At 45.0% G+C, this 16,387-nt stretch overlaps 1 protein-coding gene across 1 annotated transcript in view; it reads left to right on the top strand.

Moving 5' to 3' along the window:
* Positions 1-11,678: 11,678 nt before the first annotated feature.
* ppip5k1a (diphosphoinositol pentakisphosphate kinase 1a) overlaps positions 11,679-16,387 on the top strand; it is a gene marked incomplete at its 5' end in the record, with an annotated part of 49,387 nt that continues 44,678 nt past the window's right edge. The window contains 3 exons of the mRNA XM_083652908.1: positions 11,679-11,825; positions 14,914-15,109; positions 15,467-15,557. Of these exons, the coding sequence (XP_083509034.1) occupies positions 11,679-11,825; positions 14,914-15,109; positions 15,467-15,557 (434 nt within the window). The remainder of the gene's footprint in view (positions 11,826-14,913; positions 15,110-15,466; positions 15,558-16,387) is intronic.

Genomic DNA, 16,387 nt, shown 5'->3' with positions numbered 1-16,387 from the left:
CACACACACACACACACACACACACACACACACACACACACACACACACACACACACACTCCTTGAGGGGATTCCAGGGGGGCCCCAGCCAAGAGGGGGGTAATTTATTTTCGCTACAATTCCATTCATAAGTAACAATGACTATTTTGGTCATGGGTTTTATACACTTTCTGTAATAAAACATCTAAAAGCATCAATCTTATTATCATATGGAGGACCAAAATCCTATCAAATGGGGGTCCGTGGTCTCATTTTTGTCAGTTGTCCTTCATGTGAAAGAATCTGAGAACCACTGATCTAACTCTCCTCTCTTCCTGTCTATCTCTTTTCTTTTTCTCTCTCAAAATTCAAATTCAAATCTGCTTTATTGGTATGGCTGTAAGGATGCAATGTTGCAAAGCAGTACGGATAATCATACAGTACATGTCATTTCATACATTGTATCAGTATGTAGGTCTATGACATCTGACCAAAATGCAAAAAGATGAACAACAAAACAGTAACATCAGACAGTATGAAATGTACAGTCAGTCTTGAGTGATGTAAAGCTAATAAACATGGTGACCTTGTGGTAACCATGCTTGTCATGGGTGTTTGTTTCTATCCAATCCAATGGAAGTCAATTCAGTTCATTGTGCTTTACTGGCATGAACGTTACACAAACTTGCCCTAAGGACATGGAGGCCAGCTCTCCGCTGAAAGCATTTTGTTAGAAAGCATTGAGGAGAACTTTTGTGTAGAGCAGAGACTATTTATTTTTTCTGGCCTGGCGCAGATGAATGGCGTCTGTGTGTGCAGCTCTCTGTACCTGCACAGCCCGCAGACTGCACTGCAGCTTCAACTTGTTCTGGAGATCAAGAAGGAGCTCCTCATTCCTGTTTGGCACCAACATACTTGTCTGCAACACCTCCAGTCCCCATCAGGTCACACAGAGTCTTCAGACCTGTCTGCAACACGCCCAGTCCCCATCAGGTCACCCAGAGTCTTCAGACCTGTCTGCAACACGCCCAGTCCCCATCAGGTCACACAGAGTCTTCAGACCTGTCTGCAACACGCCCAGTCCCCATCAGGTGACACAGAGTCTTCAGACCTGTCTGCAACATGTCCAGTCCCCATCAGGTCACACAGAGTCTTCAGACCTGTCTGCAACACCTCCAGTCCCCATCAGGTCACACAGAGTCTTCAGACCTGTCTGCAACACGCCCAGTCCCCATCAGGTGACACAGAGTCTTCAGACCTGTCTGCAACACGTCCAGTCCCCATCAGGTGACACAGAGTCTTCAGACCTGTCTGCAACACGCCCAGTCCCCATCAGGTCACCCAGAGTCTTCAGACCTGTCTGCAACACCTCCAGTCCCCATCAGGTCACACAAAGTCTTCAGACCTGTCTGCAACACCTCCAGTCCCCATCAGGTCACACAGAGTCTTCAGACCTGTCTGCAACACGTCCAGTCCCCATCAGGTCACACAGAGTCTTCAGACCTGTCTGCAACACGTCCAGTCCCCATCAGGTCACACACAGAGTCTTCAGACCTGTCTGCAACACGTCCAGTCCCCATCAGGTCAAACAGAGTCTTCAGACCTGTCTGCAACACGTCCCATCCCCATCAGGTCACCCAGAGTCTTCAGACCTGTCTGCAATACGTCCCATCCCCATCAGGTCACCCAGAGTCTTCAGACCTGTCTGCAACACGTCCAGTCCCCATCAGATCACACAGAGTCTTCAGACCTGTCTGCAACACATCCAGTCCCCATCAGGTCAAACAGAGTCTTCAGACCTGTCTGCAACACGTCCCATCCCCATCAGGTCACACAGAGTCTTCAGACCTGTCTGCAACACGTCCAGTCCCCAGCACACACAGAGTCTTCAGACCTGTCTGCAACACGTCCAGTACCCATCAGGTCACACAGAGTCTGACCTGTCTGCAACACGTCCAGTACCCATCAGGTCACACAGAGTCTGACCTGTCTGCAACACATCCAGTCCCCAGCACACACAGAGTCTTCAGACCTGTCTGCAACACGTCCAGATCCCTATCAGGTCATAGTCACACAGACTCTTCAGACCTGTATGCAACACCTCCAGTCCCCATCAGGTCACACAGAGTCTTCAGACCTGTCTGTAACACGTCCAGTCCCCAGGTCACACAGAGTCTTCAGACCTGTCTGCAACACGTCCAGTCCCCATCAGGCCACACAGAGTCTAAAAATAAAACGAGTCAAGTCTGTTACTGTGTGGTGTTTATTTTGGAGAGGAGAGTGTTGTTAGCGTGGAGGAGTCTTGGATTGAACAGCATCGGGGTTAAGAGGAAAAATAAAGAGTTGAATAGAGTTGGTCTTGTCTCACCTGTATTTATAGGAACATGCTGGAAAGTGGAACTGGAAAGGCATGTTTTACAGGAACATGAAGCACACTTTATGCAATAACCAAGATAAATAACTTCTCATTTCGAAGAGGCAGAATTCAAGGTCACATACTGTAGGTGAGGGGTGTCTGGGTAGTGTGGACGTAAAAGCACTCTCCTACCACCGCGAAGACCCGGGTTCAATTCCCAGCAGCGGTAGGCCTACTTCCGGCTTGGTCAGATGTTCCTACAGAAGACACAATTGGCCGTGTCTGCGGGTGGAAAGTCAGTGGGGTATGAGTCCTGGTCGCCGCACTAGTGCCTCCTCTGGTCGGTCGGGGCGCCTGTTCAGGGGTGGGGGGGGAACTGGGAGGAAGTGCGTGATCCTCCCATGCGCCACGTCCTGCCGGTGAAACACCTCGCTGTCAGGTGGCAGGCAACTGTATCGGAGGAAGCATTTGCTAATCTAACGGCTCTCCCTAGATCGGCAGAGGAGGTGGAGCAACGACTGGGACAGCAGGGATTGGCCAAGTACAATTGGGGGGAAATGGTAGAAAAATCAGAAGTCAAAAACTTGGTAAAAAAAAAAAAAGAGAGACGCATGTAATCTTTCAATCGAAGTTATAACGTGAAAATCACTCGACAGTGACATGCTTGACTGCATGACCTGTGTGTGTGTGTGTCTGTGCACGTTTACTTTTGTATGTGGAAATGAATTGAATGAAGTTCAGGGTGTTGCTGACAGAACACTGTTTCCTTATGGAGCGCCGAACAGAACAGAACAGACTCTCTTCTCTGTGAGCGGAGCTGGAAAACAGCTGATAAAGAGCCATGTCGGACCCCCGCCAGACCCGCTCATTAACCGCTGCATTGCTCGCATAGCTGCATGGGTGGTGTGGCACGGCACACGTGCATTCATCCTCTCAAAGAGGTCTTGTAGGCATGTTTAACATGGCTGCATGGGTGGTGTGGCACGGCACACGTGCATTCATCCTCTCAAAGAGGTCTTGTAGGCATGCTGCCAACACCATGTGCACTAAGCTGGGTCAGAGCGGGGCTGGGTCAATACCTTTAAGGTAGCGACCAAAATAAATAACCCTGTACCAAGAGGTATCGAAACTTCTCCAGTCAAATGCTACCTGCATTTGATCCTTTTTATAAACAGATCTAGATTTTATATATATATATGTTTAACATGGCTGCCATGTTAACATGGCTGCCAACACCATGCGCACTAAGCTGGGTCCGAGGGCTTGTCCAAACTCTTCAACCGACAAACATTTTATGATTATAACTTTAGAAGACATTCCTTCCTGTCTGTGTCACAATGTGATTGATTGGTGGATATAGAATCCTTTCCATCAGCGCTGTGCAGAAAACTTGGCAGAGAAATACTGTGAGAAACACATTCATTCCCATGGACAGGAAGTGGCAGTGATAGCATGATTGATTGGATAATGAAGCCCCGCCTCCAAGGCCCCCCCCCCCCCCTCCCCATCCCCTCTTCCTCTGGGCTCTGGGGCCACAGGATCACAACACAAGTTTAGAAAAACTCAATATGTAAATTCTGTCTGGTCCAGGGCCGGACTTTGGGGACCCAATAGAGCTGAACAGTCACGTGACATTTCCTGCCCCGGAAGTGAGTTCCCCATTCATTTTCTCCATAGACATGTCAAAAAAATCCTTATATATATAACGAGTTTTAAGGCTGGAACCAAGCTAACCCGTGACCTACTGAATCGTGAGTGACAACATTTGAGTTGTTTTTTTTTGGTTTTGCTCCAACTGAAATGTTTTATGGTCACCGCAGAGCCGTGTATATAGAGGAGTCGCGACATCTCCATTCACTCCAATGGACCATTTTTTTTTACTCTCAAGAGTTCCAGGAAGTAAGGTCCTGGATTAAGCAGCACTGTCGAGTTGCAGCAAAATGGACAGTTTGTGTTGTACTTTGAAAGTTTTTTTTTTTTTTTTTTTTTTATATCAAATTGTATCAGCTTTATTTTAGCATTCAAAAGTAGCGCGAGACCCCTTCCTGGCTGTTCATTGGCTAATGAGTCACGCATTTTGGTCCTCCGCTGACGCCGCTCTCTCTCTAAACTGCTCTGGGTCACAGCAGCAGACTGTATTTCAGCTAAGCAATGTGCATGGGAAAAAGCATGACACACAAACAAACACGCACAGAGTTCCTCCGGCTCCTCCCAAACACCACAGTCTGAATCTGCCCTGCACGGCAGCACGTAGGCCTCCACACCTGGTGCATGTTCTACGCGTCACTCTGACACGACAGAGACCTGAAACACTTCACAGTATTTATAGTAACGCTCTTTTTCCTATGGATTGTGTGGACATTTCCATGCGCCACACCTTAAGCTAAGGAGTGGGTTGCATAATGCTCTCCGCATCCATCAGCTGGGCAGTTGAGCGTCTGGTGGGAACAAGCTCTCTTTCTGAACATCTCACCATGCGTGGCACGAGCAGCCCAGGGAATGACCTTCTGAGAAAGCCAACGGCGGGATAACTCGCCGATAGCGCCCCCTTCATAGGAAACAGTGTGAAACCCAGCGGTGCCTGTAAAGCACACATGGGCAAAATACGGCCCGCGGGCCGGATGCGGCCCATGGGCGCCACCCCCGCCCCACCCCACCCATCGCCCGCGATGGAATTGCAAAAAAAATTTTTTTTTTTTTTTTTTACACACACAGTGCACCTGAACGCAACATGCAAGATACCCGCTGAATAAGTGTCCAAATGTTCATGTCATATTCTGGCCAATACTCCACTTCTGTTATAGCATTTCAGTCTGGAATATGGAATATCTTTCAATCATCTTTATGACTAAAAGGCTACATTGAAGTAGAAATTTAAATAACTCAAATAACTTATTGGTTTTGGATTTATTTAGCTTCAAGACTGCATTTTTGTTCATGTGACCCTCAACACTATATTGATCATCCCGGGACACTTACTGATACTTATGCTTAAATTAACCCACTCATATTCTGATTTATTTCAAGAAAAACATTTCAGCTAGTGGAAATTCTAATTGGTTGGTAACTTTAAAATCTAGCAGCCATATTGGCAGGTGGTCAAAAAAGTTAATTTCAAGCCCTGAGAGCAGGTGGTGACATAGGAGTGAGTGAGAAAAGGATCAAATATTGGTGGTTAAGACTGAATAATGACATCACAACTGTTAATTTAAAATGAGTTATTCCTCTAAACCTGGCTTCAAATGCACCAAATTTTTCGCGCTAGCGCCGTTCGGCCCTCAGCAAAACCTGGTAGCGAGGACATTTTTTGTGGCCCTCTCTATCATCAAAGTTACCCATCCATGGGTTACGGCATGACAATATTTGTTCGGCCCCCGGCAACAATCTGGGTTTCTCATGTGGCCCCCCATGAAAAATAATTGCCCACCCCTGCTGTAAAGGGAGCCAGAGACCGAAGCTGGCCATGCAGCAGCAGCAGAGGGTCCAGGCTAAACTGGGCCCGGCACTCATAATGAGGTGCCTTGTCCTGGTCTGACCCGTGGGCCGGCATGTCACCGGGAGTGTAGTAACACCCCTGGTTTTTTGGCAAATGGAAGCCATATGAGAGCAGCGGGCAGCAGAGGGGGCCACTGACAGAGAGGCATTGTGACAGGTAGAGAGAGAGGGAGAAGATAAGGATCGCCGCCGACTGAGAACCGGGAAAATGGCTACTACCTCTTCACAAGGAGGAAAACTATCCGATAGAGAGGCAAAGTGACCGCCTACTTCCTGCTTCAGCACTGTACCAGGGATTTTCATCCGCCATTTATTTTCCCATAGACATTTCGTAAAATGCGTGTAAAAATTGTTTTACTTGTTCAAATCAAACGGTTCAGATATATTTTGAATCGGAAGAGACCATAGAACATTTAACTCAGGCTAAAACAAAAAAACAACAACATTGAAAAAATATTTTCTATAAATCCGCAGTTTTTGACGTTTTGGTCAGAGGGAAATGTTACGTGGTCTCTCCTGTGTCTAACCGTTTGGTTTGAACAAATACAACTATTTTTATAAGCATTTTACAAAATGTCTAGGGGAAAATAAATGGCGGATGAAAATCTCTGGTACAGTGCTGAAGCAGGATTCACTTTGGCTCTCTATACCACTCTGCTTCAAGTGCGTATATATATGAGCCCAATGTGACACTATGCAAACACGAGTTTATGTTCTATAATTGAGTCACGGTGTACAGTACATCATAGCTTATTATGATTCAAAGAAACCCATGAGTGGGATATTCAGAGAGTGTATATCGGTGTTTTTATTTTGTCGCACCAATATTTGAGCAAGAGGAGGGTGCGCCCATCTCTCCTCCTCTCTGGTGTTCACCTTGCTTATAGGAGAGCCTTGTTTGCTGCTTGTTGACTCATGCTGTTTATAAAATGCTCTTTTCATGAGCATAGAGGCCCCACTATGACGCCACCTGGTTCCCAGCAGGCAGGCAGGCAGGCCAGGCAGGCAGGCAGTGACGCTCCACCTGACCTCAGCCTGGGCCACTGACATCACGTCAGCAGCAGAGCAGGCGTCTGCTGCAGTCACCTGACTCTTCTGCTGCAGTCACCTGACTCTTCTGCTGGAAAAGGCGGAGTCATGTTTGAAAAATGCTGACGGCGAGTGGAACAACCGGCCACGACACTTCCTGTTGCACAGGGTTTGTATTGATACAAGGCCATCATCCAAACGTTTCAACCTCAGTGGCAGAGGAAAAAGTAGTATTGTAGGCTAGTAGCAGCAGTATAACTGTTTTATTAGTATTATTTAGTTAAACATTAATAGTCCATTTGAGGAGGGATGCAGTCCCCTTTAAATAAAAATGGTCAAAAACCAGTCCCTTTATAGCCCCCTTCCATTCCTCTTTATGGAACAAAGATAGTCTATCATTTAATCAAGAAAATTATTATTGCATGTTTGTTTGTTTGTTTGTTTGTTTGTTTGTTTGTTTGTTATTGGTTGATGGCACAGCAAAACCTGCAACACGGCTATGACAGCTTGAGGATATTATTTTGTCTATTAGAATGTGCTGGTGGGCAGGAGATCTGTGGGACTTCTTCAATAAGACGAAAACAGGTGTGAGAAACATCAGTCACAATGATTATTTTCTATCATTTAGCCTACACAGTTTGAAGTGGGGCAAAAGAGAAACTAGATCGTTGACATTTTAACACTAAAATCACACACACACACACACACACACACACACACACACACACACACACGTGTGTGGGTTCAGGTTCAGGTTGATGTTTGAGGATGATGATGAGGCAGCAGAGGATGAGGAGGTTTGATACATTTAAAAGTGCCACAATACTTTAAGTTACACTACAGCTGGTCCCCTACCCGCACACTGTCTTTGCCACTATCAAAGAATTGTCTCCATACTCCACCATCCCCAAATGTGTGTACATTACATATATATGTGTACAAATTGAGTATTTGCTGTGCACTGTGCACAACTGCACATCATGTATAAACAGAATGTATAAAATCATAATATTACATAAAGTAAATGTCAATATTTTATTATATATCATCACTTTATTAACAGACACAAGGTCCAGTATGAAAACAGACAATACATAAAATCATAACATATAAATATATCGAATATCAGCAGACAGATACACACCACGAAGCTGATTCTTCCGATTTGCACCTCTTCAAGGTCCATTGCATAGACATACATAAAGTCAATTGTCCAGTGCTCGCAGCTCTGATTCTCAACGGTAGAGGGCGGTAACGCTCTTGGGAAAGTGTCATGCGCCAAGTTAGACTTCGAAGTTACTTATTGGCTTAAATCGCTTTAGGGTCACGCCTTTTTTAACAAATCGTCCTTTCCCATTGGCTGCCTCTCCTGCTCCTCTTTGCTTCGAAGATAAGATTGGTTTCACCGGCAAGCTGTCTGTCAGAGGAAAGGAGACGAACTGATGGGAACATTACAGATCTTACAGCTACACTGTAAGTATCTGATTTAGTTGATTATTAGATGTCACTTGCTGCTAAAGCACATTTAACGAAAATCGATATACCTCAGTTCGTTACGTGGTAACATGAAATTGAAGCACAGACACTTGGTATTTGCTTCAAGTGCAGACAAAAATGGCACTGGAAGACTTGTTTACATAGCCGAACCAGCTGGACTAAATGCTAACGTTAGCTAACGTTAGCTAATGTCTTTTCACAGTCATTTTCAGAAAATTGACATGAGCATAGCACCTTAAATGTACAATAATAATATGATTATTTATTTGGCACTTGCTAATATTGTCATTGCATGGTTTTGTGAACTCTTAACATAACGTCTTCCCATAATTGCCATCATCATCCTTTATGAACACTAACGTTGCCGTTACTGTATGTCGGTATGTTAACGCTAGTTAGTTAGCGAGCAGCTAAGCTAATTAACCGTACGTTTTAGCTATCCGCTTTTGATCCGCGCATTTCAATCAGAGATATTGGCTTCCAACTCAACCTCCCAGGCCCATTCCCCATTGGAAGACAAAAGCAGGTGCAGCTATTTTGCATATAGTTGCTTTGCTATACCGTTAGTGAGATATGCGATATTTTAGTTGGTGTAATGTGTTGCTTTCAGACCATCTAACGTAACCTGATGTTTGCGATACAGTATATCTTGTAGCAGTCAGTGTAATGGCTTTACAGTACACAGAAGGTCATGCAATGCAATGCACAAACTGACAAAGTACTACAGCACAGGACCATCACTTCATCCATGCATGGTAGTACTAGTGGAGAGGTGTAATAGAGGAGATTATAACCCAGCTCCGAAGCAGCAGTAATCCAATTAAATATGGGAAGAGTTTACTTTAAATAAACTCTTGTGCCAGTTATGCAGAGCAAGGAGGGATTTCCCTGCTTGCTTGTTTACCACCAGCCATCAGTTGAATGTTAATAACACAATACTTATCAGCCACACATGCTCCATTAAGTAGGTGTCTGTCAGTCTGTGTAGCCAGGAGCAATCCTCACTACATAGCTCTGTGTGTGTGTGTGTGTGTGTGTGTGTGTGTGTGTGTGTGTGTGTGTGTGTGTGTGTGTGTGTGTGTGTTATGCACACACAAACTGATTAGAAGATAAAGATACAGTCCTTTCACTTGCAATGTTTTTCCAGCTGCAGCGTTTTCTATGCTATTTGTCTTGCAGACAATCGACCTGCTGAGAACATTTTCTTTTTTTAATGATTTTTCCCAAGCGCATTTGGTTATTGGAACTTAGTGCAATTAGGCTTGTTGTTGTTGTTGTTGTCGCAGTCGCACCGAGCTTGTGCTGTGAACTAACCCCGACTTTAAATGTGGCCTAGATAAGATGTCATTACGCGGTTGCTACTTTTCACCACACATTTTGTTGAATTGAATTATCATTTGGCTTATGGTACACTGCACCCCCCTGCATGGTGGTCCTGCATGGTGGTCTTCCGGTCCCACAAGTCCCACAACTTTTTGAGAGCTTGATATTCGTCGAAGAAGCCATTGGCACCAACAGGAGAGCAGTTTCATGTCCTGTCTAGGCTTGGGATATTTATTTGTTAGTTTGATCGTTTGAGCCCCCTTGGAGGCTCGTTATTCCAATAAGGGGTTTTACTCTCTGCAGTAGTTCTTGTTCTGTTTTTGACACTCCACTGTAGGGGTCGACCGATATGGGGTTTTTCAATGGGCGATGCCGATATTTAGGGAGCAGTGCGGCCGATAGCCGATATATAATGCTGATATCATGTCGTCGTTTTTGCATCTGATCAAATACATTTCAATTTAATAATAACAAATGAGACACAAAATTGCACTTAAAACTTTTTTCTATCAACTATGTCCACAGGTAGCTAGTAATCAACAACTAAACTTTGTGAAAAACAATAAATTGTGAATGTAAAATCAATGGTTTTAGTGCACTTGACATTTACCAGCATCTCCTTGTGTCCAAGAGAACGGAAATACTTGCAAAAATAAAAGAACAAAGAAATCGTGTTATTATAGTACACACAGTAGCATCTCTTTGTTTTTACTCCCAGTGCCAGTTAAAAGCAGACATGCAGGTCTTTTTTTTAATCGGCTCCAAAAATGTCAATAATCTACCTCTACTCCAGTGACTGTGCCTGCCTAATGAGATGAACTGGTCTGTGGTTCAAATGGATGCCTTGCGTGTCCGGCTAACGAGTAGCTAGCTTAAGCTGCAGTGTGACATGTGGGCCGCTCGCCTGTCGTGCGTGACTCACTGAGGTGACTTAGCCATGCGGGACACGGATCAGACGTGAGGGGCGGGGCCCTGGGCGGGGGCGGGGCCCTGGGCTTTTGCAGCGTCAGAGCTAAAGGGTGTGTAACCTTAGAGTACGATAAGTGCTGGCAGGTCATTATCAGTGGAGCACATCGCCGACGTTCTGCTTTTTAAAGAGATGGCACTGTGTGGCTGGCCAGTGTGGCCAGAGAGGTGTCAGACGACGCGGTGTCCTGTTTTACGACTGAAGTTAGTCACATAGCTTTTAGATCGTAAGGGGACCGTTATAGACATAAAGCTTTGCCCACTCTCAGCAGCACCTGCCTGACTGTCCTGGAAGGGGGATGCCCCCCTCTGTGAGGCATTTTCCCCCAAGATGTCTTATGTGTATTATTTTGTATCTTAAGTTTAATTTGATTAAAACACATTTTTAATTTTGGATTATTTCATAATGTGGCATAAAGTGAAGACTGTAACTGTGATTATTAAAGGTTACAAGTAAACGTGACTTGTCAAAGTCAAGATTCAGGCAATACCAGAGCACAATTGCCAATAGAATAATTATCTCATGCTTCTCTTCTAGGACCGTCAGTCTCGTCCACAAATGGAGTAATGGGCTATCGTGGGATAATTGAAGCATTAGCCTCTAATTGGCTGACGACCCCGTGGGAAACCCAAACCAGTCACATGACCCAAACCGGTCACATGAGATGCGAAACCCGCTGAATGAAGAATGAGCAACTTGAGCAGCAGCGACGCCATCCCAGAGGCCCGGCCAGCGCCGTCACCGCGTCCCTCTGGCCTCCCCTAATCTTTGACTTCTGCCCGCCCTTTGACCCCGCTCTCCCCTCAGTCTCTCTCTCCTCCGCCTCCCCGCCTCACGCCTCACGTCTCCTCCTCCCCCCTGCTCCTCCGGCTGACCTGCCCCGGGCCCAGGCTGAGTGGACCGCTCCCCCGCTCCCCAGGCCCTCGCGCCCTCTCCCCGTGTGTGGGGGGAGGGGGGGCGGCCCCCGCTCCGGGCGGCGTGTCGGTGTAGGATGGCACGGCGGGACGCTGAGGGCGGCCGCGGGCGACTGTGATGTCAGAGAGGCCCCGCAGCCCGGGCGAGAGCCAGCGCGGCGCTCCCAGATTCTTCGTGGGCTGCGAGGACGATGAGAGCGAAGGACCGGAGGACACCATGAGGACAGACATGGAGCTGTATGAGGACGACGAAGACACCGATTCGGTAGGAGACTTCTGTCGCACTGTACAACCTTATTATTATGATTATAACATGTATTATTATTATTATTATTATTATTATTATTATTATTATTATTATTATTATTGATATATTTATTATTATTATGTAGTACTAGTATTATTATTATGTATTATTATAATTATTATTATTATTATTGATATACTTATTATTATTATGTAGTACTAGTATTATTATTATTATTATTATTATTATTATTATTATTATTGATATATTTATTATTATTATGTATTATTATTGTTATTATTGATATATTTATTATTATTATGTAGTGGTATTGTTATTATTATGTATTATTATTATTATTATTATTTATAGTTATTATTACTGTTGTAATTATTATTATTATTATTATCATAGTTCGCTAGACTAGCTGGCAGAGACGTGGTCAAAAAGTATCATCAGAGGGCTTGGTGATGTCACTTCCTCTCTGGCGGCCATAGTGGAGGTCTTCAGCTCTTGGGCAACAGTGGCTGTTATATGGCATCATGGTAGGGATGGGAGGATGTCAAAATTCAGTATATCACAAAACAGAAATGTGACAATACGTATCGTGGACAGTCAGCCATTGTTCTCATTGAACCTTTATTTGTGACATCATGGTTGTATTGAATCATGAACCCCCCATATTGCTTATTGAGTGAGAAGCATTTCATTTGATTCCTACTAAACGCAGGATGGTTTTACCGTCTCACAGTATCTGACTCTTCACTTTGACTGCAGGATGGTTTACTGTCTCGCAGTATCAGTCTCTTCACTTTTACTTAAGAGCGTTACTATATCAACCTACAGCCACAACACAACAAGCTTTTAGCGGTATCTCGGACGCTTTCACTAGCAAGGAAGGACCACACCGTCAATTCAATGCAAATAAGCATGTTTATTTAACAAATGAGGAATGAGGAAGAGGGAACAGCGATGAATGTAGGATGGAGAGATGTAGGAAAATCCTCTGCGGTGTAGGGAGGGTTTCGGTGACGGATCCGCCCTTGCTCCCGGGCACGGCTGCAGACCCCCAGGGGGCGCTGTAGTAGAGAGAAGTGGAGCGAGAGAGATTGGAAGAAAGGGGAGGGAGGGTGAGGCACCTAAACAAGAGCCAACAGGTATGCTTGGCAGGTGGGCATAAAGGGAACGACGGGAAGGGGAGTGATTGAGGTGTGGGACCGGTCCTACTCGGTCCTACACCGGTTGTGTATACTTTTCCCAACAGGGTTTAGACGAAACCACGCCCCAAACTCATTTGATTGGTCGCCCTCTCATACGCGGTGCTGTCCTCTGCCACGCCTCTCCTGAAACTTATTTTATTTACTTATTTATTTATTTATTTATTTATTTATTTATTTATTTATTTATTTATTTATTTATTTATTGTGATCAATTGTTTTTATTAACTTACAACTGGCTTCAGCCCACTCCTTTTCAGTCACACTTATCTCTTCAGTTGTATATGATGTTTGGAGTATGTATGTACACCAGTATAGGAAGAATCAGTGTGACGTCACTTGCCACCCAGAAATGCAGAACCCCGTGGCAGTTATTAGTACGAGTTGTGCCAAACAAACGTTAATATCTCAAAAACTATACATGACATCGCTTATATTTTGACATTCTGAGTGAGAGCAGAAGTAGCTCAAGAGTTTGATGTATAATATATACATGTCGTGTTAAAGTTGTGTGAACTGTCGCCGTTTTTAAAATGTAAACAGAGTCAGCAGGCTGTGAGTCAGACACTCCAGCCTCCCAAAGCTCACGCTCCATAGGGTTCCATTGCCGTTGCCACCCAGTGACGCGGTTTGTTTACCAAAATGCTGCTCGGCTGATCCCTCGAATAGCCTATGCATGTACCTTTTTTTATTTTTTTGTCTTATTTTTATATTTCATAGTTTTTTTATTTAAATTGACCAAAATAAAATAAATAGTTACAATACAATACAACAAACATTACATCACACATCACAACAAGCCTCCCACCCCACCCCCACGGCCCAGCGTTCCAACATCCACAGTGTTGTTTATAGCAAAGCATTGACCTTCTCTAGTAGGCCTGTCCAGCAGACAGCCACAGGGGAATCGTGCTGTAGAAGGCTCCAGCTGTGCAATGTTCCCTGTGGTGGTTCACAGCCACAAGCTACCCTCCTTTCAGCAGCTGTAAGACCAGCTGAACGAGACGTGCCTAGCATTTGTAGTTAGCTCCAAGGAGGAGGTGGTGTCATTACGTAAAAGCTAGCACTGTGAGCGAGGGATAGCTCTCTCCATAATACTAGCCATGATGCATAAGTTGAAACATGTTCTCAAAATGTATTAACCTCCGGGGCCGGGCACTGCCAAACCATATGAAGTAGGGCTGTGAATCTTCACTGGCCTCACGATTCGTTTCGATTACGATTCAGAGGGCTACGATTCGATTCGATTATGATTATCGATGCATCTCGATGCATCTTTAATCGTTGCATCACTTTTTTCCCCAATACATGATTTATTTTTTCTCACTTTCTTTTTTCTCACTGTGTGGCTACTTTGAAAATAAAAGTGCATTTGGAATTGCATTGTATTATAATCCAAATAAACAACTGCATGTGTACTTCCATTATATTTTATTCGATTATTTAAACAAAATAAAAATAACAATAATCGATTTTTGACATTTGTGAATCGATGCAGAATCGTGCACGTCCACATTGCGATGCATCTTATAATCGATTATTTTTGACACCCCTAATATGAAGTCACAATATGGATTATCTCTGAGTTTCATTTGTTGTCATCTTCACGGTGTGAGATAAGACCTTCTAGCCCAGTTGTTATGCACAGTATTTAGCTAACAGTATTTAACAGTATTCACAGCCAGTTCTCCATTAGGAGGTTTGCTGGGTGATTGGTGAGTGACACAATGACAAAGCCTCTGTTGTACGACCATCTTGCCCAGGTATTTGGATTGTAGACAGGCCACTGAAATGCTCTCTTCTTCCTCTTCCTCCTCCTCCTCCTCCTCCTCCTCCTCCTCCTCCTCCTCCTCCTCCTCCTCCTCCTCCTCCTCCTCACCCTCTCTCAGCCCCCGGAGCGACAGATCGTGATGGGGATCTGCTGCATGATGAAGAAGTCCAAGTCCAAGCCCATGACCCAGATCCTGGAGAGGCTGTGCAAGTTCGAGTACATCACTGTGGTCATCTTCCCCGAGGACGTCATCCTCAACGAGCCCGTGGACAAGTGGCCTCTGTGCGACTGCCTCATCTCCTTCCACTCCAAAGGTGGAACGCACACACGCACGCACACACGCACACACACACACGCACACACACACACGCACACGCACGCATGCACACACACACACACACACACACACACGCACTAGTCCAGTCAATGGCATATGAAAAACTGTAGCATTGCACAGCCCTGCTTGTACTCCTCTGTTGCTAACATCTACCGTAATCTCATTTTGATCCGTGTTTATTGGCAATAAACGTACAATATGCTCGGGCTTAATCTCGGAGAGCTGAAATGAAATCACTTCTTTCTCTCTGACGTTAATATGGATATGTGTCAGGCAAGATTAGCCTGCAGTTTTATTAAATGGCTTGTTCCTTGTTCCTGTGCTCTCTAACCAGGCTTCCCGCTGGATAAGGCAGTGAGCTACGCCAAACTCCGCAACCCTCTGCACATCAACGACCTGAACATGCAGTACTTCATACAGGACAGGTACGTCCAAAAACCCAGGACCGTGTACGTCCAAAACCCAGGACCGTGTGCTGTATTTCTACGTTTTTTCCATATTTTATTTTGTAATTTTCAGAACATAGAAAACAAAAACAGGCTCAGACAAAAAAACAAACGACACATACATATACCAACATTAATGTTACAACATGGCGCTACCAGCCGTGTCAAGTGCCCATGTGCTTGTAAGAAATGTGCGTGGAATCCCGTGCAAGGGGTCCATGAGAAGTCAGCTGAGCAAGTGACTTGTCGCTCTTAACCTCATCTAAGTAGGCTAGAAATGGATCCCAGATCATTGCGAATTTCCTACATGAATTGGTCCTCAGGAAACGGAGTCTCTCCATATGTATCACCGAGACCATGTCCGTCAGCCACAGCTGAAAAGAAGGTGGAGAGGGGGACTTCCACTCCTTCAGAATGAGTCTCTTGACGACAGTCGTTCCCTGCGTCAGAGATTGCTGCACAGCCGTAGGGAGGAGCAGAGAGGATTCTGAGCAGCCCAAGATGGCGAGTTCCACCCCCGGCTGAAGGGTTATTTGATAAGCCTTAGAGTACCAATCAAATATTTTGGCCCAGAATCCAGACAGTGAAGGACAAATCCAAAAAGCATGGGACAGTGTACCCTCTTGACACCTGACACCTACCACATAGTGGTGAGACAGAAGGGTAGATCTTGTGCAACCTGGACTTGGAATATTGAAGACGATGAGTGACCTTACATTGGATCAGTTGGTGTCTGCTCTTAATTGAGCAGAGCTGGACTATAGATAGACTCATGTGCTGTATTTCTAATGTTAGTTGAGATGCCGCCT

Source organism: Poromitra crassiceps (assembly GCF_964638095.1).
Source record: "Poromitra crassiceps genome assembly, chromosome: 16".
In the NCBI taxonomy this organism is placed as follows: domain Eukaryota; kingdom Metazoa; phylum Chordata; class Actinopteri; order Beryciformes; family Melamphaidae; genus Poromitra; species Poromitra crassiceps.
Note: the sequence above shows the minus strand (reverse complement) of the source record. Positions and strands in the feature narration are given on the sequence as shown.